The sequence below is a fragment of the Camelina sativa genome, chromosome 8 (genome assembly GCF_030686135.1).
Source record: "Camelina sativa cultivar CO46 ecotype springtype chromosome 8, ASM3068613v1".
Taxonomy (NCBI): domain Eukaryota; kingdom Viridiplantae; phylum Streptophyta; class Magnoliopsida; order Brassicales; family Brassicaceae; genus Camelina; species Camelina sativa.
Genome location: NC_141887.1, coordinates 29,816,152 through 29,838,829, shown reverse-complemented (window position 1 = coordinate 29,838,829; position 22,678 = coordinate 29,816,152). Strand labels below are relative to the sequence as shown.

Genomic DNA, 22,678 nt, shown 5'->3' with positions numbered 1-22,678 from the left:
TCGGTTTGGTTTGGTTTTAGTTTGGTTCGGTTTTAATTCAGTATAAGAATCGATTAATGTAACAAAATAAAATTGATTATGGTTTTATTATAGTTAATTAATCAAATAAATTTAAAAAGATAGAAAATTAAAATTAATACATAATACTAAATATAATTAAATCTATATTTATATTTAGTTAATTTATTAGAAAAGTTAAAATAATGTAAAATAGAAACCAAATGCAAGTGGTAATAGATAAGATCACATGTTTATAATTTTAAAAATATTATTAGTTAATTTAAGAAACACATTAGGTTAGTGGTTCGTTTCGATTAAAACCAAACCGAACCAAACTATTTGGGTTGAGAATAAACATAACCGAATAGTTGGAATGTAAGATTGAGTTTGGTTTAGGTCGGTTTGAGTTCGGTTGGTTTGGTTTGGGTCGGTTTGGTTTAATGTCCACCCCTCAACAGCTGACCCTTTTTTCTCTAACTTGAAATTAGAATTCTCTTTGAGACATACAGTATCTTGATTGATCAAGGTTCTTTTTCCCCTTTTATGTCTCTCTTTTTTTCTTATAATTCAAATTGAGATTCCTCTTTTATGTTCTGTCTTTGATTCCCTCCAGTTCTCTTGTTTTTTGAATTTGATAAGTGGAGGGATAACAAACGAAACTGGACATGAAAGAAAGTTCCAACATAAAGTGGCTCATAGTCTGACGATAAAATCTTTAAATTTTCTTTTGGAACCTTCACTTTCATTTCTTTAATAACTTTTGTTTCTTGTCTATGCTCGTTCAAATCGAGTCCCCGTTACATTACAAAACTGTCTTTTGGGCCTTTGTGCTCTGTCATAATTTTCTTTTGTTATTTACTCTTTTCTTTGTCAGAACAACAATATCTATGCAAATAAACAGGTTTTTAAATTCTATAATCGTTATCGCAGTTTCACTATTTGTATTTGTTTGGACAGAAAATGTTGTCTTGATTGAATCAAGGTTCCTTTCTTAAGAAAATGAGAGAAATGCATGCCCTCTTACACCTTACTTTTAATTGAAACTAACAAATTTTAAAAGTAAACTAAAGCCTAAAGGTATTGTTTATTGGGCACACATGCACATGTTCATGGTATGCTAACGTGAAAGCATGCATGTGTATATAACCAATATTGTATTAGATATTTGGATGTGTCATCCATTATTTTGCTTTGTTCATGGTCTTTTATTTATTAATTATTATGTGCAATAATATGTCTACATTAGTTAGCCAGCTTGCGGATTGCAATTTGACTGCGAGATTTCCCCACTTCCATAACTATATATATATGTGATATCAAATCATTTCATTATGACGAGCGAACTCTTGCCACCTATCTTTGTCAGTACTCAGTACTCTGCTTTATTTGGTCGATTGTTTTCCTCGAAAAGGTCAAGAAAAACTTTACTCATTCGGATATTGATTAGTATAACACAGGCTTTAATTAAGTTGAATTATGTCTTACCAAATGTTTCCACTGCTTTCATCATTCAATTGCTTTGGACGTTGGAGGTAAGTCAAATACCGTGACAATTAACTAATTCTCTAACGATGAATCTAACATTTGTTTATTATTTTCATATATAGTCTAATACCTCAAACTTATTTGGTGAATTTAGTGTTACTTGTTTGGTTATTTCTTTGGACCCCATTGTGTTCTTGTTCTATCATATTGAGTAGTTTTATATTACATTCCGATAGATATATTATATATCCATGTCAATAAAGAGATAATCTGTTGGAGGATTTGAAAAGTTGATGGAGCTCAAGAGAAGTTCCAAGTGGCTCATGTTTCTTCAGATTACTTTGCTTTCATGATCTCTTCTCATAAATAATCTATTTTGTTGGTTTCCCTATTTTTTCTCGTTATACGAAAGTTACATGTTACGTTGTTTCGTTGCCACGCCTGATTTTGAATTAAAGGCTTGACTGACCACAACATCTAAACCCGACTTTTGCTAAAGCATATACCTATGTCACTTTCCGGCGACTTTTCTTTTTATTTTTTTTTCTCTTTGTTGAACCAAAACAAATTTCTAGAGAATGTAAAAGTAATTCATACTTAATAAAAAATGTATAATTAAATACCACATAGGTAATCTAAAAACCATTAGTAACAAGTTAATAACTAATGAAAAATAAGGGGCTTATATTGGAGAGATGATTTTTAAATCTATATGCAATTGTAAATTCTAAAAATCAAAACACATAGATTTTGAAATAACATGTTTTTTCCTTGGATTTGAATCATTCTATTTTGCACTATCAAATCCACTCAAATCCATTTACAACATAACGTGGATTTTGAAATCCAAAAACAAATCATTAACTGAATAACATGAGTTTTTAATAAGTATTTGTAAATCATATAACCAATAACACATAATTTTAATAAGTATTTTAAAATCAATGATTGAATAACACATGATTTTTGTTTAGATTTCCAAATCAATTAAAATCATAAAACCAATAACCCTCTCTAAGATAAGATGAGAACGGTAGTTGAAATATTTTACTAGACATTTTGTTTTGTTTATATGAAAATAGTATGTAAAAGACATATACTGAATATTATTTTCCCTTTTTGGCTTTCAACTTGCTTCTTTTTTTTATGATAAAAGACATATATTGTTCCTATTCCTAATCTTTATTGTCATTAATTTTGAAAATGCCCCAATTAAATTTTCAAATCAAAAATTTATTTAAGAGCCTTTAATGTGCTCCCTGACTCCCAAATCAGCACGAAACACTAGAAACTGATATAAAACACTTGTAGATATAAAAGACACACACCTCAGAGAAAGAGAAGAGCAGAGAGAAAGATCCAACTTCCACATTAGAACCATGGAAGCTGAAAAAGAAACAGAACAAGAAGGAAACCTGACAGTAATGAAACTACCGGTGTTACCAATAAAACCCAACACTCACAGCCACTCTGACTCTATGTCCTCACCTATTCACAGTTCCATAGCAGCTTCAGTCCCCTTTAGCTGGGAAGAAGAGCCTGGCAAGCCCAAGCAACACTCTTCTTCTTCTTCCTCCTCTTCCTCACCATTACCTTCTTATTCCTCATCTTCTCCTGAAACACACAAGTCACTGGAGCTACCACCAAGGCTACTCTTTCTTGAAAAAGATGGAGGATTAGTTACGAAACTGCAATCGCCCATCACTGTCTTTGATGGGCCTTATAGCATGACGAGGTCAAAAAGGATGGATTCACCTTCGTTTAGGATGATGGTGAAGGGTAGTGCTGACTGTTATGGGTCTTTCAGGAGTGACATCGATGGTGCTTTAGAGGATGTGGAAGGGGACTCTAAGCAGCGGGACACGAGTAGTGGCTCTTTGGCTCTTGTGAAGAAGAGAGGGAGATTAGGGTTTTTTGGGTTTACGAGGAGGAAAGCATTAAAGGGAAAAACAGAGTTTGGTAGAGGTAGTTATGTGTTTCCATCTTCCGTAGACAGAGAGAGTGAATACAGCAGAAACGAAGAGGAAGAAGAAGGAGAAGACAAAAGCTTTGGCTATGGTGATGGTGATGGTATTAGTAGCAGCCAAAGCAGCAGGTTTTGTGAAGTGAAGATCTCAAGCATTAGCAGAACAGGGAGCTTCTCTACTCTTCCTAAACCACCTCCTTCTTCTTCAAAGTCTCACTTCTGGGTAAGTTCTCTGTTTTTATGTTCTGTTTCTACATAATATTCTTTGAGAAATCAGTAAGATGGAGTCAACTAGATCATATCGTCAGTCAGTGTTACTAGAATATATGAAAATATTCTTGAAATATCATGAATGAGAGCTCTTTGTGTATGTGTGTGTATATGTATGATACAGATATCGACTATATCCTAAAAGTGGATGTAGAATATATTAGCACTTAACATTGTTTTTGTGGTTGGATCAGACGAATGTGTATTCAGGACTAAAGCAAGTGGTTCCATGGAAGAACAAGAAGACTCCAGTTTGAGATGCTGCCATGTTAAAGATTTATACAAATTAAAACACCCAAAAATCAAGAAAGGTCCTCTGGTTTCGACAAATATATCTTCAAACTTCTGTTTATGATTTTTTTTTTTTTTTTTTCCAATATTTCCAAGAAAATGACATGACCATTATAAAAATCATTATGAAGCCAGTTTCTTTCACGCTTATTGTTGTTGTTGTGTTTGTAATGTTTGAATATTCTTAAAATTTTTGTATAGAATCTTACAATGTATAATGGATATTATGCATCATGTTTGTAACAAAAAAAAAAACAAGAACCTTTGAAGACTCTTTATATATGTTATCTTCTTGAGAAAATCTGCTTCCTCAGAAGCTCTTTCCGGTAAAAATAACACACATCGAACTTCGATTCGGGAAATAATTAAACCAAACAAGAAAACATCAAACTTAGATTGTACGTAGAAACAACATGAAGAGAACGGAGGACCAAAATATTACATTTTTTGTATTAGTTCAAACTTCAAAGATTTCAAGAATCATTCAAGAAAATCGAAATGATCTGGATATCCTACACGTGTCGATTCGAAGTTGATCGATGGTGGAGAATGTGTGGACTCTCACTGTTATTTCGTATCCACTCAGACACGTGGTCACGGTCATTCCTTTGAAATTGAGTGATAAGGCCCCAAACAAGCCAAGTTAACGTTCATATTTTGGGCTAAGTTAAACATTTGGCCCACTTTAAGCCCGTTGATATATGATGTAAGCCTGTTAAGTGGTATAAACTAAGGAAAAACATCTAAAAATATTAATTTCTCTTAGGTTCAGTATAGAACTATCGGTTGACAAAAAAAAAAAAAAAAAAAAAAAAAACTATTTACTATTACATGATTAACGTATATATTTTTTTCTTTCCCTAATTATGGTTTTAGACTTTAAGTGCTACATTTTTCAATCAAGGTTTTAGCTTAATTTAGTTAGTTAGATGTATAGTTTGTATACTCTAATTTTTTTGGCCTCGAATTGAAAAAAATATCAATATAGTATGCTAAATATCAACTACTTTATGATGATCTAACCATCTATTAAAAAATAGAGAGAATTAAAAGATAGTCAAAACAAACACACCACTAAAATGCCCATAAAAGTGAAACCCAACACTTCTAAACTTTAGCCTCAAAATATTCTCTCTCCCTCTCTCTCTCTAAGTCATCTCTTTGAACATCAGGTCAGTTCATCTTCTTCCCTTTTTCTCTTATCTCCTTGTTTCTTCTGCAAATTACTTTCTCTATTCTTTTTTTTTTCCCTTTTAACTTTCTTTTGCTTTTTGGTTTATGTGTTTATTAGGTTTTTTTTTTTGTTTTGTTTTACTTTTCAAAGGTTACATCTTTCTACCTTCTGATTTCTTTGAAAATTTGTCCCTTATTTAAAAGATATGTCTGGCTCTTTTAGAGATCAGTTCCTAGCACCTTTTTATTAGTGTCTTGCTCGATCCATACGTTTAGAAAGTGATTATTTGTTCCCACTCTCTCAGATCCTTTATTGATTAACTTTGGTCGTTCTCATTCATATACTAAACATAGCTCCATGTATATATATATATATATATATCTCTTTAGTTGGTTCATGATCTTCGACTTTTTATGTTCTTTCAATAAGTTTTAGTATTTTATTTATTTGTATGTGTCACTTTTTTATTTGTTCTACTTTTGTTATCATTCATGTTTTCATATGCTTCAGTAGATGGGTTGATCATACATGATTATCACAGGGATTTATTAGAAACTGTAATTGAAGCCTTACATCATGGACCATCATCAATATCATCACCATGATCATGATCAATACCAACACCAGATGACTATTACTAACAATATTCCCTACAACACCATCGTCACAACAAAACCACCACCAACAACAACAACAATGGATTCAACATCAGCAACCACAATGATAATGGATGATGAAAAGAAGTTGATGACGACGATGAGCACCAGGCCACAGGAACCAAGAAACTGTCCAAGATGCAACTCAAGCAACACCAAGTTTTGTTATTACAACAACTACAGCTTAGCACAGCCTAGGTACTTGTGTAAGTCTTGTAGGAGATATTGGACTGAAGGTGGTTCTCTCCGTAACGTCCCCGTAGGCGGAGGTTCAAGAAAGAACAAGAAGCTTCCATTACTACTTCCAAATTCCTCTACTTCTTCTTCCACCAAGAATCTCCCAGATCTCAACCCTCCTTTTGTCTTCACATCATCACCATCAAACCCTAGCACGACCCATGATGATAATAATGAGCACAGCCTCTCCTTCTCCACCCCTATGCAAGACAAGCGAGCTCAAGGGGCCTACGGTCATTTTACTGAGCAAGTTGTGACAGGAGGGCAGGACGGTCTTTTCCAAGCTCCTATGGGTATGATTCAGTTTCGTCAAGAATATGATCATGACCACCAAAAAAAGAATCTTGGCTTTTCACTAGACAGGAACGAGGAAGGAATTGGTAATCATGATAACTTCGTTGTTAATGGAGGAGAAAATAAGATGATTTATCCTTATGGAGGTTATGAAGACCAGCATAATCATCATCATCAACATGTGAGACACGATGATGGTAATAAGAAGAGAGAAGGTGGTTCAAGCAATGAGCTATGGAGTGAAATCATCCTAGGTGGTGATAGTGGTGGACCAACATGGTGATATGAGATCATATCGTCAAAAAGACAAGATAATAAAGACAAAAGCAAATAGTTACGAGTAAAAATATGTGATTAGATTTGGGATTTTCAGACCCGGAAGAGTCGCCTTGGGAGGAGCATGATGATTCTTCCTTCCACTTTTTATAAATCCTCTGTTCACTTTCTTTTGTCTTTTGTCTGATGGAGCCACTTATTTGGCCTTTAGTTTGCTTCTTCATGACCTTTTTAACACATAAATGTCTAGTGCCTAGCTATTATTGTATATAGTCTTGTATCATATCATATTTTTGTTCGATAGAGATGAATTAACTAGGTTTAGGTATTAAAGTATTTTTTTGCGGTGGTTCACGTTAATAATAAGTACGTGCATGAAACGACATATGAGATTTCTAACATTTCTTTATATATACTAGGTTTTGAAACCACGCTACGCGGATTTATTTGATATATTTTGAAAACAATTATATATTATTAATTACGATAATAAAATATTATCTCATAAAAAAAATTAAAATTAGTACTAAGGAAAAAAATTAAATTTCAGATATATAATTTTTTAAAATATAAAAATCAGTTGTATTATACAATCAAATCTGATAAAAAAAATCATAAATTTAACTTGACGTTCAAGCGAGACAAATCAAACTGATGACTTCACATATCCTAAACCATTTTCTTTGACCACTAGAAAAACGAAACAATTTTATAATCATGAATTTAACTCGTTTTCATATTTAATTGATCGCTACCACCTATGTTTTCGTGTTTTTATTCAATGTTTTCTTATTCTTCATATTCTTTCTTGTCATTTTCATTGTCAAATTTTGTGTTAATTGTCATCGTAACTTTTATAGTTTGGTTATTCGTTATACTCTTTTTCTTCTTCTTCCTCGTCAACTTCTTCACATTCTTCCACTGAAAAACCTTTTTTTAGACTACCACACAACTTGTTAACCCATCAAACTCCAAGAACAAAATCATTTCTTTTCTCATAAAATTTGTGAAATTCATGATTACCAGCATAGTCAACACATGCACCCAATTATTGACAATTTTATCCATATACTTATTTGGTTTTAGATCCACGCGTTTAAAAACTTCTCAAACCAAAATCCTTACTTGGTTTATAATATTTTAAAAACATAATAAAATATACAAATAATTATTTATTTAATATGAATCATATGATATATAGAAATATGAGTACAATATAAGAACATATTAATTATAAATAAATAATATAAATTATATTATATCATCAAATATTATCAACCGTATTATATTATCAAATAACCGTAACCGTATATAACAGTAACCGCTTGAACCGTAATTATATTTAAACGTAACCATTTAACCGTTTGTTAAACGGTTCTAGTTAAGGTTACAAAAATTTCTAACTATAACCGATGGTTAATAAACCTTAACCGTAACAACTGTAACCCTGGTCATGTCTATGTATAGCTAATAAAACATATATGTTTATCGTCCATCTTTCTTCTTTAAACCTCAAAATTTGACTCAAACATTAAATTAAGGTCTTGCGATGTCAATCATTCTTCCTTAGATCCAAAAATAAAAAATTAATGAAAGAATATCAACTCATCTCTAAAATCATACACAAAATTATGTTTTACAGCTCATAAGAAATAAAAAGCACAAATATAGATAAATAAGATAATTTATGTTTTGCATCAATATTTATAATATTTTAAACTTTTAAAAGGTTTCGAAATATAAAATTTGAACCTTTTAAATTTTTTCAATATTTATAATATTTTTAACTTTTAAAATTTAAAACTTAAAATATTTAAAAACTTTTTAAAAGCTAAGAACTTTTAAAAGTTTCAATATTTATAATATTTAAACTTTTAATTTTTTTAAATATTATAATATTTTTTGAAACTGTTTAAAGTTTTAATTTGATCAAATAAAAAACCAGATCAAACCAAATAAAACTTTTAAACCTAGACGCCTAATAAATCAAGCTTTCTTGCTCATTTGTTGTTGGAAGCATATTAATTTTATTTATATTGGTTCTGAACCATTGTCTAAAAAATTTCTAGCCGATGTGGGATATTGTGCTTAGTTCTTTGATTTCCATAAATTTAAAATTTTCCTTTTTCTGAAAAATTCTGTAAATTTAGAAAATGTTAATGAATGACATGTCAAATGATGATAGGTTGTTTAAAATAATTCTTAATATAGAAAATTCTGAAAATATGTCAAATTTTTATTGGTGTTTAAAATCCTATGTGGACGGATTTAAGAACTTCTACTTTTTATTAGTATAGATTGCTGTTTAATTTCGAGATTATATTTTTTTTCTTTAACTTCGCATATTACATGCATATATATGGTGCGATATAAATTTTGGTAACAATAAAACCAAAACTTTAATACCATCGCCTCAATATATCTGTATATATACGGACCGCGTAAGTTACCTAAAAATGAAACATTCGCATATCAACACATCTTTATCCATTAAAATAAATCTAGGATGATGTTTTAATCCATGAAAGAAGAGCACGTCCTTGTTGACAAAAAAAAAAAAGAAGAGCACGTCCTTATTAAATACGAGCATACGATAGATAAAACAAGGTGTAGAAAAAAAAAATAAGTTTCGTAGATGTTTGAATACAAGACATAGATCATTAATTATACACGGATGAGTAGTTTGTAGTTTCTACATCCTAATACATGGCTCCGATTTGTTGTTCAATTCAGTTTATATATGTGAGACTTATCTCGAAAGCAAAGTCTAATTAGGAGACTAATCAAGGAACCAACTCATGACCACAAACAAAACTGCGTGTTGAATACAACACGACCTTGAAATATTAAATTATCATATAAAATGCAATGTAACATAGTATTCTTATCAGACTATTATTTTGGAGTAATAAAAAGACACGACAACATACCTGCTCCAACTAAAGACTATTCCAATCACAAATCGTTTTCTTAAATATACCCACTGAGATTCTATTTCTATTTGCTTTACTTTGTTTTTTATTTTCATGAGAAAGACCAAAGACGACTCCTGTCTCTTTGCATTTCAAGTAAGTTTTAATATTCTAGAAATTATTTTCACAAAAATAGTGGCATTATAATTTATGATTTTTCTAGAAAGTTAAATTCTTTCCAAAGACACCACCTTTTACAAAATTTGATTAGCTCTATATATATAACTTTTTACCAATAAAATAATAACATGAGGAACATATGAAGACAAACGTGAAAAGCATAACTGCATAAGCATATTGAGGCAGCAAGTTGGTGTAGTGATGCAGAGAGCGCAAGTGATACAATACCAAATCAAGAATCTCAATGGTAGTGGCCGACGACTGGTAATTGTAATAGTATAGAGGCAAAGTATAAACTCGTTTTTTAATACTAATTTGATTTTTTGGTTGGGACAATTTTACTGATGTTGGCTTGGTGTTTCGGGGTCACTTTCGAATATATATGCTTGTACAGTTGTATGATGTATCGAGCGAATTTGCCACAGCAATACATATTATGTGGATTTCGATTCAAATAATGATTCATCAATACATTATATATCACAAAAAAACCATGCTAAGCATCTCTATTTACTTATTTCAATGTTGTTATAGTTTAACCCTATTATTATGTGACATATTACAAAAATGTTATTACATTTTTATTAATTTAATAACTAACAAAAGAAAATGTATAAATCTAGAAAATGTATAAAATAAATAAATTTTCTACTATTATTTTGTAACAAGTAAATTTAAATTTAAGTCAATATTTTTCCACTCTGTACAGTGTGGATCACTGTCTAGTTTATATAGTAGTTAAACTAATTCATTGAGATGATGCAAATTTCCTATCACGAAAGGCCCAAGAACATACAGAGAAAGCTTAGGCTTTCCGCCTTTCCCTCCCCAATACAATATAAAAACAACCTTCCAAAATAACCAAAAAACAAAACCTAATGGACAATGAAGTTTGTATGGATTAGTGATTCGAGATTTGGATAGTAAACATAGCTAGAAATTAGACTAAAAAGTAGCTAAGTAAGCCTGCACTATTGTATTTATCATAGCCTATTAAGGTAGGCCTAATGGCCCTTTTAATAATAATCCGACTGGCCCATAGAGATATGAATCAGTGCCACTGCCACGTAGTTGTTTCTGATTGATTCTAGCTAGCTTGTACCTTGTAGTTGTGGAGTTGGTAATGTATGATTGCATATATATTTGCATAAGTCAGATTAGCGAACGACTCGACATTTAACGAAAGGAAAAATATTGATTTGTCTATATGTGATTGTTAGAAAATGTTTTCTAAAAAAGAATACAGGTAAAAATAGTTTAAACTATCAATGAAAATTTGTAAATATTTTTTAATGTATATATTTTTAGTTTGTACTCGTAAATAATATTGAAGTATCAAAATTTTGTGATCAAGAAAACAAATCATCAAAATTTTAATATGAAAAATGAAAAAAAAAGTTGGAGACAAAAGGAAGTAACGAGATATATAGGACGTAAGACTTTTTTATGCCACTAAAAATGTTGTGTCAGCAAAATCCGAAATAATCCATGAGAAGTTGAGAACAGAAGTCAAGAGCTTATTAATTAAATCACATTGAAATCATTTAAAAAATATATATATATATATATATATATTTGCAAAAAATAAAATAATATTTTACGTTGTGTCTTGTATAAGCATATTCGGTGCAAATAATTTTATTATACGGTCATTTGCGCTATTGTGCGTGTAGAACAAAATAAGTTTTTTCCTATTATAATTCAATCAACATTTGCATGCCGATGGTATTAGATTTTCTTTTGCGAAATATACGATTAAATCTTTATATACAACTTTATTTCAATCATGACCTAATTCCAACACGATATATTTAAAAAACTAATTCGATAAGACAAAAAAAAAGTTAAACCGCTCTTCTTATCAAATCACACAAACAAAAAGGTGATAAGCTGAAGGGCACTTCATACATATTCACAAGAACCAATAGGGGAACCCAAAGAAGCTCAAGTTGTCCAAAGTTTTCTTCTTTACACTCTTCGATTAATTATGGACCACACAAATATGTATAAAAAAAGCATAAATAAAAAATCTTGTTTAGTGATAATATATATAAGTGCGTCCACTTAGGGCAAGATAATATTTTTGAGAACCCAACGATTAAATTAGGTCTCTTATAATTTGGGGCACACTTAGTGACCTAAATGAAAGTTAGGTTATGTCAATTCTCTTCTAATTGGTTTGTGTTTGTATATGTATTTATATTCCTCTCAAGAATTATATTGTAACTTTTGATATGTACATTATTAAAAGGTAGTAGTGAAAGTCAAACGTGCCTGCTTTCATATTTATATTTGATATCATTTGGTGCGTGAATAGCACTTTTAATTCGAACTTAATTGCATGTAAAAAAAAAAATTGATAAAGCAAATAAGAGTAATAAAGTTATTTCGTCACACCGTGAATTCTCTAATCAGAAAAGGAATATGCGAAGGGCTTTATTTGCTTACGACAATCCACTTTTCATGTGTTTTATACTTAACGTGAAATCGTGTACGTATGTACGCACGCAATGCACACGCATACATATAACTCTGAGTGGCTAGTGCATGTAATAGTAATCGATCTAATTGATTTAAATATCATAATTTCGTGTATGGGACTATGAAAGAGTGATCTGAAATGAAAAACTTAATACCGTGTATTGAGCTAACTAACATTTTGGTTGGTGGAATTTGAGTAATATAGGCTACTCAATCATAAATTATAACAATCTGTGCAAACTTGTGATGAGTTAGTTATTAAAAAAATGATTATGAGTATTTTCTATAAAAAAGAATTTACAATGTAACTATGATGGATTTTATAAAAAATATATAGAACTACGATAGACTACAAAATAGGGTTGATTATACGTAAAATCGTAAAATCAAAACATGCGTAAAATCTTGGATCGGTTTAAAATGAGAAATTAATCGAAACTTCTTATATCTTGGGATATATTTTTTATTTTTAAAATTTTCTGACGTTGCAATGAAATGGATGGATGTAGTACGAAGGCAGGTTTCAACATCAGTACTTATGCGATGACGACTTTGTAGCACAAAACTTAACTAATCATACTATAAGATTTCAATTAGGCCACTTACATCTTTTTTTTGTTTGCATATCAAAGTGGAAGAGAGTGATCAATAATATATATATTAGTACATAAACAAAATAAAATTAATTCCCCACTTAAAAAAAAAAAAACTCCAAGAACTTTGAAAAATATTATATACCCTTTATAATCTCTATATATGTAACACTCCATTGCCATTGTTCATAAAAAACACACCCAAAACATTCTTAACCAAAACATTCATTTTCTTTGGAGGTTTTAGTTTACAGTTTAAGATTCAGGTTCTCGGATATTATACTATGGCATCACAAGAAGCAGGGAAGCTAGAGTGGAGGATAAGCGTAGACAATGGAACAACAGAGAGATTGGTTCCTAAATCGGTACTGAGTGTTAGGATCTTTCATTGGCTAAAGGATTTGGTAATGATGGTTATCGTGGAGCGCATCGCAAACTTTATGAGGAAAGCTTGGAGGATTGGGGCAGATGATCCGGCCAAAGTGGTACATTGTCTGAAAGTAGGACTTGCACTTTCATTGGTCTCAATCTTTTATTACATGAGACCTTTGTATGATGGTGTTGGAGGAAATGCTATGTGGGCTATCATGACTGTTGTCGTTGTCTTCGAGTCCAATGTTGGTACGTAAACTAAATCTATATTCAAAATTATGCAACCTTCTTTTTAACGAGTGAAAACGACCTTATAATGTATGTATATATGTGTGTGTATCTCCATGTACAACAGGAGCAACATTCTCAAAATGTGTAAACAGAGTTGTGGCAACTATATTAGCTGGCTCACTAGGCATTGCTGTTCATTGGGTCGCCACTCAATCAGGGAAAGCTGAGGTTTTTGTGATTGGATGCTCTGTTTTCCTCTTTGGTAATAGCCAAAACCCTAAAATGATCGGTCTTTTCTTGTAAGTAACCTAAAAAGAGGATCAATCTTTATAAAATTCCTTTGTGGGTTTGATTCTTGCAGCTTTCACAGCTACGTACTCGCGGTTTGTGCCGTCATTCAAAGCCAGATTCGACTACGGAGCAATGATTTTTATCCTCACATTTAGCCTTGTATCAGTAGGCGGTTATCGAGTAGATAAGCTAGTTGACATGGCTCAGCAAAGAGTATCAACTATGCTATTGGAACATCTATCTGCATTATCATTACTGTCTTCTTGTGTCCCATTTGGGCAGGATCTCAGCTTCACCGTCTTATTGAACGTAACTTTGAAAAACTTGCCGATTCATTAGACGGTAAGGGGGATTACAAAACCAAAACTTGTTATGAAAGATTCAGCATTAGCTAGCTAGTGAGCTGACTATATTATTAAAACTGCAGCCTGTGTAGCAGAGTACTTCAAGGAGACCGAAGTCTCGACGAATCGAAATGAAGATGGAGACACTAACATGAAGTTACAAGGATTCAAATGTGTGCTTAACTCTAAGGGAGCAGAGGAAGCCATGGTAACTTAACAGATTATCTATAAGATAACGGATAAGTTCATTTTTTTTTCTGATTTTTCCGCCGCTTATTCTTCTTTTTCTTTTTATAATCTCAGGCGAATCTAGCGAGATGGGAACCTGCACATGGAAGCTTTAACTTCCGGCATCCATGGAAGCTATATGTAAAGATAGGGGCTGCTATGCGCAGATGTGCTTATTGCCTTGAGAATCTCAGTATATGCATCAACTATGAAACAGAGGTAACCCTTTAATTTTTATCATTGTTTTGAAGAAGTTACTTTTAGAGGTTGTAGTGAAACTAAAAACTAGTGTCTTCTGCTTCTACAGGCTCCAGACCAGGTCAAGAAGCATTTCGGGGAAGCTTGTATGAAACTGAGCTCAGCTTCTTCAAAAATCTTAAGAGAATTAATGGAAATGATGAAGAACACAAGAAAATCATCCAAGATGGATTTCCTGGTGTTTGATATGAACTCTGCAGTACAAGAGCTTCAAGAAACCTTAAAAAACTGTTCCAATTGAGAAAAACAAACCTAAAGACGAAGTCCCATCTGAAGAGGACAACAATGAAGATAGAGCCATACCGATGAGCCTACATGAAATCCTTCCGGTTGCCACTTTGGTTTCGTTGTTAATCGAAAACGCAGCTAGAATTCAAACAACCGTCGAAGCTGTCGATGAACTGGCGAATCTTGCAGATTTCGAACAGGACTTTAAAAAGAAAACTGGTGACAACAACACTAAACAACCACCACTAAGTTCTTAAATCACTTTCAATTACATATTGAAAACTCAACATACATGAAGATTTTAAGCGGAGTTTTCATGTATATATAAGCTTTTTAGTATATGAGTTTGCTCCTTTCCGTAACTGGTTTCAAGGCCAAAAAGCAAGTTATAGAACTAAATCTTGATAATACTGGAATCCACTTTTTTACAGTGTCACCATAGCAAACAAGAAATGAGATGGAGGGGAAACTAAGGATCATGACTAAGCATTGGCCAGTCTTATGTACTTTTCTATGAACATAAAAGAATCTATGTTCACCTGGAAACGCTGGTGTCAAAAGCTTTCCTTTTTCTCTTGAGGGTTTTAAAGCCAAGGTTCAGAGCCAAATCCTCAACGGGAACCTTGATCACATCGTTTCTAACACCGATATCAGTAGCATACCTGCTCATACAATACATCCCAGCAGTGACAGTTGCAACACCAACAGGATTTGGGATCAACAATGTGAGAGGTGAAGAGAGGAGTGCAGCAAGAGGAGCTCCCAGCATGGAGCTAGCTTGACCGCTTCTCCCAACCCCGTTCTTATCCAGAATGAGCAACCCTGTCTTGCAGTAGAGAGCAAAATCTTCACAGTTATTTGGAAAACGTCGTAGTTACCAAATCCGTTTTGGAGAAGGTGCATTGCTCTATGGATGACTGTTTGAAACGGGTCAGATGGAGCGGTTGTGCAAGTTCCACCTCGGAATCTGGAGAGGAAAATCGAAGAGCTGACTCCATATTCAAAACGGTAAAGTGAACCCTTCTTGAGGAAGCAGTCAAGGCAAGAAAGTACTACTCCACTCTTTGGTTGTTTGTATCCACAGTCAGGAAATGTAGGGCAAGGAGCTTCTGAAGAATCATCAACCTCTGAAACTGAAGAGGACGAAGAAGAAGCTAGTGTGGAAGATATTAAGCTGTGCTCAGGTTTGAAATGAACCACTTTGCAACCACCAACAAATACGCCTACAAATTCAGAAGAAAACAAAACAGTTGAAATGTCAACAAAAGCAATCATGGTACCACCATTGAATTGACCACATCACTAACAGTGGAACTATAGATTAAAACCCTACAAAGTCAGTAACTTTGCCATCAAGATTAAAACCCTAACAACCAAACAGAGATTAAAGGTGACAAAAATCAAAGACTATTTCTTTCTTTCTTCTTCTTCTGTGCAATGGATAAACCTAAAAATACGCAAGACCCAAATTGAGGAAAACCCTAGATGATGATGATCCACACACAATGCATTCAAAACCCAATTGATGATGATGATATAAAAAAAAAAAGGAAGAATCAAAGCACCGTGGTGAGAATAGGCGAAGACGGCTCGGTAAGTGTAGATGTGATCACCAGGTTTAAGCTCGTCTCTCTCAACCTTGTTCGTGAGCACACCCATTGTTTCGTCTCTCCAAAAAAAAAAAAAAAAAAAGCTTCCTCCTTTGCTTCTGGAGATTGCAGTAGAAGGAAGGAGATTCTTACGTCAGCGGCGGAGATATGATGATTTGGCTTTGGCGATCAAACTGGTGCTAACGGAATCTTTTGACGGCGTTAACTGTTAGATGACGACGATCGCTGTGGAGGGTAATATGGTAACCTGAAATAAATGGGCTTTTGTAACAAAGGTGTTATGGACTCTTATCTTATTATGTATTAAAAAATCTGCTCAACGGCCCAAAATCGATTTGTCATCATCTATTGCATTGATTAAAAATATGCCTAATAAGTTACCAAAAAAAAATTAAAAATATGCCTATCACACAAGTCTTCAGTCTTCTAACCGGCAAAGGCAATATAAATTATAATCAATGATTGTAAACATAATTTAGTATAATAAAGCTATATTGGTTAATGAGTTTGCCGTTAGACGTGTAATATAATAAGATAGTAAAACATTTAGACAGCGTAGTGGAGGTAGAGTAGGCAGAGAGGCAAATAATAATGGAAGAAACTTCGAGGAACTTCACTTTTTGTTGTAACCCAGAAACAAGAAAAATACGAGTATAATTAAGAATTAATAATGGTGGTACAATAGGAATAGGCTGCCGATTTTCAGACAAGGCACTCTCCTACTGACAGATGTTTTTGAAATAGAGAAAAATTAATTATTTATTTTATTGGTTGTTCGAAGTCTTTAAATCATTTGACTTTTCGTTTGATTAATTTTTTTTATCCTCTCTATTTATTATTGATTACAAATTATAAAAACAATTATATATGATTTTATGAGAACAATTCCTTCCAACCATATTAGATTCACTACACTTTTGCTCTCCTACTCCATGCTTTTAATGGTCACATTCATTCTCTATATTCACTTTTATGTGTGTAAAATCACGACGAACGGCAATAATTGTACATTATTGGAGATCGTCTGTAAATTTGCCTCTATTAATCTGGTACAATTAACAAATCGTATTATTTGGGGCTCGAACCCCAAACCTTCTGGTATAAAAACATTAATAAACCCTAAACCAACTACTAGATCAAAGGGTTTGTACGCTTTTATTAGTTTAAAAAAAAAATCTTAATTGAATTTTATTAGAAATGGAATATCCCAATTACCAAATATCGAATCGAGCGGAGCCGTACGGGAAAGGGGAAAGTCAAAACACGTAATAACGGTTGTAAATGAAGGGTAGTATGGTCTTTTTCAGTACAGAATAAACAACGTTCCGTTTCTTCTTTATGAACAACCAATAAGATTGGACCCCACACACACCACTATTACCTAACCCTTCGCTTTTCTGTAAAGCAAATTTTAAACCACAACCAAAAGAGAAGAAGAAGAAGAAGAAGAAGAGGAGGGAGAAGAACAACAAAAAGCACAAAAGAAAAAAATATTCTTAAAAAAAAGAGAAAAAGAAAACGAGAGTTTCAAACACAAAGAAAGTACGACTTGTCCAAATCAGGATTTGTCCTTTTTCATTTTTAGTGGTAGAAGGCGAATCAAATTTTGGGAACAAAATTTTTCCTTTCTTTAAAAAAAAAAAAAAAAAAAAAAAAAATCGAAGGTCTTCTGCTTTGTCTCCAAGCAAACTTTTAGTCAAATCATTCATTTTTATTTTCTTTCTTGATGAAGTTTCTCTCATATAGTATCAAAGTTCTATGACGAAAGCACTTACTGCTGTGTGTCTTCTTCAAGTTTAGGTAAGAGCTTTTATTGTTTATACTCTGTTTCTCTCTCTCTCACTTTTTATACTCACCCAGTTCTTTGTTTTTCGTTTATGGGTTTGTATTTTAATCAGATCTTGATTATTTAGTTTGTTAAATTTCATTGTTTCATTGAATTTTTTTCTACAGGAATTTGATAAAAAGAACAAAAAAAAACCGTTTTATTTTTTGAGTAATTGATTCTAAAGCAAAAAAAAAGCTTTTGAAACGATGGAGGAGGAGAAGTCCTTCTCGGCGTGGTCTTGGTCTGTTGAGCAATGTCTGAAAGAGTACAATACAAGGCTAGACAAGGGTTTAACAAGCGAAGATGTTCAAATCCGTCGTCAGAGTTGCGGTTACAACGAGCTCGCCAAGGAGAAAGGCAAGCCTTTATGGCATCTTGTGTTGGAACAGTTCGACGATACGCTTGTGAAGATTCTTCTCGGTGCTGCGTTTATCTCTTTCGTTCTAGCCTTTTTAGGCGAAAGCGAGGAGCATGATGGCTCAGGGTTCGAGGCTTTCGTTGAGCCTTTTGTCATTGTTTTGATTCTGATTTTAAACGCTGTGGTTGGTGTGTGGCAAGAGAGCAATGCTGAGAAAGCCCTTGAAGCTCTTAAAGAGATGCAATGTGAATCTGCAAAGGTTTTGAGAGACGGGACTGTGTTGCCGAATCTGCCTGCTAGAGAGCTTGTCCCTGGGGATATAGTTGAGTTAAACGTAGGAGATAAAGTCCCTGCTGATATGAGAGTCTCCGGTTTGAAAACGTCGACTTTAAGAGTCGAGCAAAGCTCTTTAACCGGAGAGGCAATGCCCGTTTTGAAAGGAGCCAATCTTGTTGTCACGGATGATTGTGAATTGCAAGGGAAAGAGAATATGGTTTTCGCGGGAACAACGGTTGCTAACGGAAGCTGTGTTTGCATTGTGACGAGTATCGGTATGGATACGGAGATCGGGAAAATACAGAAGCAGATTCACGAGGCTTCGCTTGAAGAGAGCGAGACTCCGTTAAAGAAGAAGCTAGACGAGTTTGGGAATAGACTTACTACAGCTATCTGCATCGTCTGTGTTCTTGTGTGGATGATTAACTACAAGAACTTTGTGTCTTGGGATGTTGTGGATGGCTATAAGCCTGTGAATTTCAGGTTCTCTTTCGAGAAATGTACTTACTACTTCAAAATCGCTGTTGCTCTAGCCGTGGCAGCTATCCCCGAGGGTTTACCTGCTGTGATCACGACATGTCTAGCCTTAGGGACGAGGAAAATGGCGCAGAAGAACGCCATAGTGAGGAAGCTTCCGAGTGTTGAGACACTTGGTTGCACAACTGTGATCTGTTCAGACAAAACCGGGACTTTAACAACAAACCAGATGTCTGCAACGGAGTTCTTCACGTTAGGCGGTGAAACAACGACTACTCGGGTCTTTTCAGTCAATGGTACGACTTATGATCCTACAGATGGTGGAATTGTGGATTGGGGATGCAACAATATGGATATTGCTAACTTGCATGCTGTGGCTGAGATATGTTCAATTTGTAATGATGCTGGAGTGTTCTATGAAGGCAAATTGTTTAGAGCTTCAGGTTTGCCTACAGAAGCTGCCTTGAAAGTTCTTGTTGAGAAAATGGGCATCCCAGAGAAGAAGAACGGTGAGAACATTGAGGAAGTTGGTAACTTCTCAGACAATGGTAGCTCAGTGAAGCTAGGTAAGTTTTATAATGTTTTCACACCATAACATTGTCTGTAGAATCACCATTACAATTTTATAATGTTTTCAAATCATTACACCGTAGTTTTCATTCATTGATCTTTTCTCCATATTTGCTGCATCAGCTTGTTGCGATTGGTGGAACAAAAGATCAAAAAAGGTAGCGACATTGGAGTTTGATCGTGTCCGTAAGTCCATGAGTGTTATTGTGCGCGAACCAAATGGACAAAACCGGCTTCTCGTTAAGGTAAAACATCATTATTGCCTTCTCTTGTTAAAAACGTTTTCTGAATCTTCCCTTTTAATTTCTTTGCAGGGAGCAGCTGAGAGTATACTTGAGAGAAGTTCATCTGCACAGCTTGCTGATGGAACTCTTGTCCCTTTAGATGAATCTAGCAGAGAAGTAATCCTCAAGAAACATTCTGAAATGACTTCAAAGGGATTGAGATGTTTAGGATTGGCTTACAAAGACGAATTAGAAGAGTTTTCAGATTACTCTTCTGAAGAACATCCTTCACACAAGAAGCTTTTAGACCCTTGTAGCTATTCGAACATCGAAACAAATCTAATCTTCGTTGGAGTTGTTGGTCTTAGAGATCCTCCACGCGAAGAAGTTGGCAGAGCAATCGAAGATTGCAGAGACGCTGGGATTAGAGTAATGGTGATAACTGGAGATAACAAATCAACAGCTGAAGCTATTTGTTGTGAGATTAGATTGTTCTCGGAGAATGAAGATCTTTCGCAGAGTAGCTTCACGGGTAAAGAGTTCATGTCTCTTCCGGCTTCAAGGAGATCCGAAATCTTGTCAAAATCTGGAGGGAAAGTGTTCTCTCGAGCTGAGCCAAGGCATAAGCAAGAAATAGTTAGGATGCTTAAGGAAATGGGAGAGATCGTTGCGATGACTGGTGATGGTGTGAATGATGCTCCTGCTTTGAAACTCGCTGACATTGGAATCGCCATGGGAATCACTGGAACTGAGGTAAAAAAACTAACTTAACTGTAAAAACATGTTAACTGAGCAAAATTGAGACCTTAAGTTTTAAAGACTTTAACACTTAGTAAGGATGCTGTATATTGTCAGGTTGCGAAAGAAGCTTCGGATATGGTACTTGCAGATGATAATTTCAGCACTATCGTCTCAGCTGTAGCAGAGGGTCGGTCCATTTACAACAACATGAAAGCTTTCATCAGGTAGCAACAACAAAAAAAAGCCTTACACTAAATCATGTTTGTTCTGTTTTTTCCTCTGTAATTGTACTAAATGATTTCATTTCAAAGGTATATGATATCATCAAACGTTGGAGAAGTGATCTCCATCTTCTTAACCGCAGCATTGGGGATACCGGAATGTATGATACCGGTTCAGCTTCTTTGGGTTAATCTGGTAACTGATGGTCCACCAGCTACAGCTTTAGGCTTCAATCCAGCTGATATTGATATTATGAAGAAACCACCGCGCAAAAGCGATGACCCCCTCATTGATTCGTGGGTTCTTATCCGATACCTAGTGATTGGTTCTTATGTTGGAGTTGCCACTGTTGGAATCTTTGTCTTGTGGTACACACAAGCTTCTTTCCTCGGTATTAGCCTCATCGCAGACGGGCACACATTGGTCAGCTTCAATCAGCTTCAGAATTGGTCAGAATGTTCTTCGTGGGGAACCAACTTCACAGCGGCTCCTTACACAATCGCAGGTGGTCTTAAGACAATAGCGTTTGAGAAAAATCCTTGCGATTACTTCACTTTAGGGAAAGTCAAGCCAATGACTCTATCCCTCTCCGTTCTTGTGGCAATTGAGATGTTCAACTCATTGAACGCTTTGTCTGAAGACAACAGTCTCTTAAAGATGCCACCATGGAGAAACCCTTGGCTTCTTGTGGCAATGACCATCTCCTTTGCGCTTCACTGCGTCATCCTCTATGTTCCTTTCTTAGCTAATGTGTTTGGGATCGTGCCTTTGAGTTTCAGGGAATGGTTTGTGGTTATTCTTGTTTCCTTCCCTGTGATTCTAATCGATGAAGGTCTTAAGTTCATTGGGAGATGCAGAAGGACAAGAATCAAGAAGAAGATCAAGACAATGTAAAAGTCTGGTCTACACCAATAGACAAAAGACTGTAACTTTTTTTCTTACAATCTTTTGTTTCATTAAGGAAACTTCAACCAAAAACATAGTAGTAGTAACATGTTTTTTTAATTCTTTGTGGACGCATAATCAAACTTTGGATTTGATGTAATCTCTTTTGCATGCAATTGTTGTTTCATCAAGAAACACAGACAAAAAAATTATTAAAGATTCTCTCAGTTTCCATTAAACCCTCAACCAAAGATCAGTCAGAAGATGAAAGATATAAAAGGAAAACAATCAAACATGATAATTCAAATTACTACGGTTTTTATTGGAATATAATGCTTAGCTGTATTAAGTGTTATAATTGGATTGGATATAGTTTTTAATGATGTGTGAATAGGAGAGCTTAAAAAGCTGAGTTGGGAGTCTGGAGAGACTCTTTTGATCTTATTGTATTGATTGGAATTGCTAGAGTCTCCACTTTGCTCGATTCCCTTCATGGTATTGTGATACAACCCGGATAGATTGTAGCTTCAACGAACATAAATGGAAGAAGATTAGACGAAGAGTTTGAGATGAGAAGAGACATTAGAGAGAAAGCAAATAAGATCGTTCTTTTGATAATCCTAAGTTCCTAACATACCAAGAGAGTTGATCGACTATATATACTAAAAGAATATAAGTGACCCTAACATTTTGGGTCTTAGCAACATTATAAAAATATGG

At 34.1% G+C, this 22,678-nt stretch overlaps 3 protein-coding genes and 2 pseudogenes across 5 annotated transcripts; 4 read left to right on the top strand and 1 right to left on the bottom strand.

The window, feature by feature from the left end:
- The first annotated feature begins 2,745 nt into the window (after window positions 1-2,745).
- LOC147940618 (uncharacterized protein At4g00950-like) lies at window positions 2,746-4,243 on the top strand. Its single transcript, XM_087461497.1, has 2 exons — window positions 2,746-3,674; window positions 3,916-4,243. Exons 1-2 carry the CDS (start codon window positions 2,865-2,867, stop codon window positions 3,976-3,978), a joined length of 873 nt encoding a protein of 290 aa, XP_087317623.1. The 5' UTR covers window positions 2,746-2,864; the 3' UTR covers window positions 3,979-4,243.
- An 821-nt stretch (window positions 4,244-5,064) lies between these two features.
- Window positions 5,065-6,985, top strand: LOC104707979 (dof zinc finger protein DOF4.1). Its single transcript, XM_010424445.3, has 2 exons — window positions 5,065-5,184; window positions 5,728-6,985. Exon 2 carries the CDS (start codon window positions 5,763-5,765, stop codon window positions 6,654-6,656), a length of 894 nt encoding a protein of 297 aa, XP_010422747.1. The 5' UTR covers window positions 5,065-5,184; window positions 5,728-5,762; the 3' UTR covers window positions 6,657-6,985.
- Window positions 6,986-13,005: 6,020 nt separating this feature from the next.
- LOC147940617 (aluminum-activated malate transporter 10-like) lies at window positions 13,006-15,203 on the top strand (annotated as a pseudogene). Its single transcript, XR_015563769.1, has 6 exons — window positions 13,006-13,436; window positions 13,543-13,680; window positions 13,780-14,051; window positions 14,137-14,261; window positions 14,357-14,500; window positions 14,589-15,203. The product of XR_015563769.1 is annotated as an aluminum-activated malate transporter 10-like (transcript).
- On the bottom strand, window positions 15,154-16,552 carry LOC104707978 (protein LEAD-SENSITIVE 1-like; annotated as a pseudogene). Its single transcript, XR_015563770.1, has 2 exons — window positions 16,333-16,552; window positions 15,154-15,990 (listed from the first exon to the last, which is right to left on the bottom strand). The product of XR_015563770.1 is annotated as a protein LEAD-SENSITIVE 1-like (transcript).
- Window positions 16,553-17,741: 1,189 nt separating this feature from the next.
- Window positions 17,742-22,134, top strand: LOC147940616 (calcium-transporting ATPase 2, endoplasmic reticulum-type). Its single transcript, XM_087461485.1, has 6 exons — window positions 17,742-18,177; window positions 18,331-19,882; window positions 20,010-20,131; window positions 20,201-20,863; window positions 20,966-21,075; window positions 21,163-22,134. The coding sequence occupies exons 2-6, from the start codon at window positions 18,412-18,414 to the stop codon at window positions 21,965-21,967; spliced, it is 3,171 nt and encodes a 1,056-aa protein (XP_087317611.1). The 5' UTR covers window positions 17,742-18,177; window positions 18,331-18,411; the 3' UTR covers window positions 21,968-22,134.
- The last annotated feature ends 544 nt before the right edge of the window (window positions 22,135-22,678 follow it).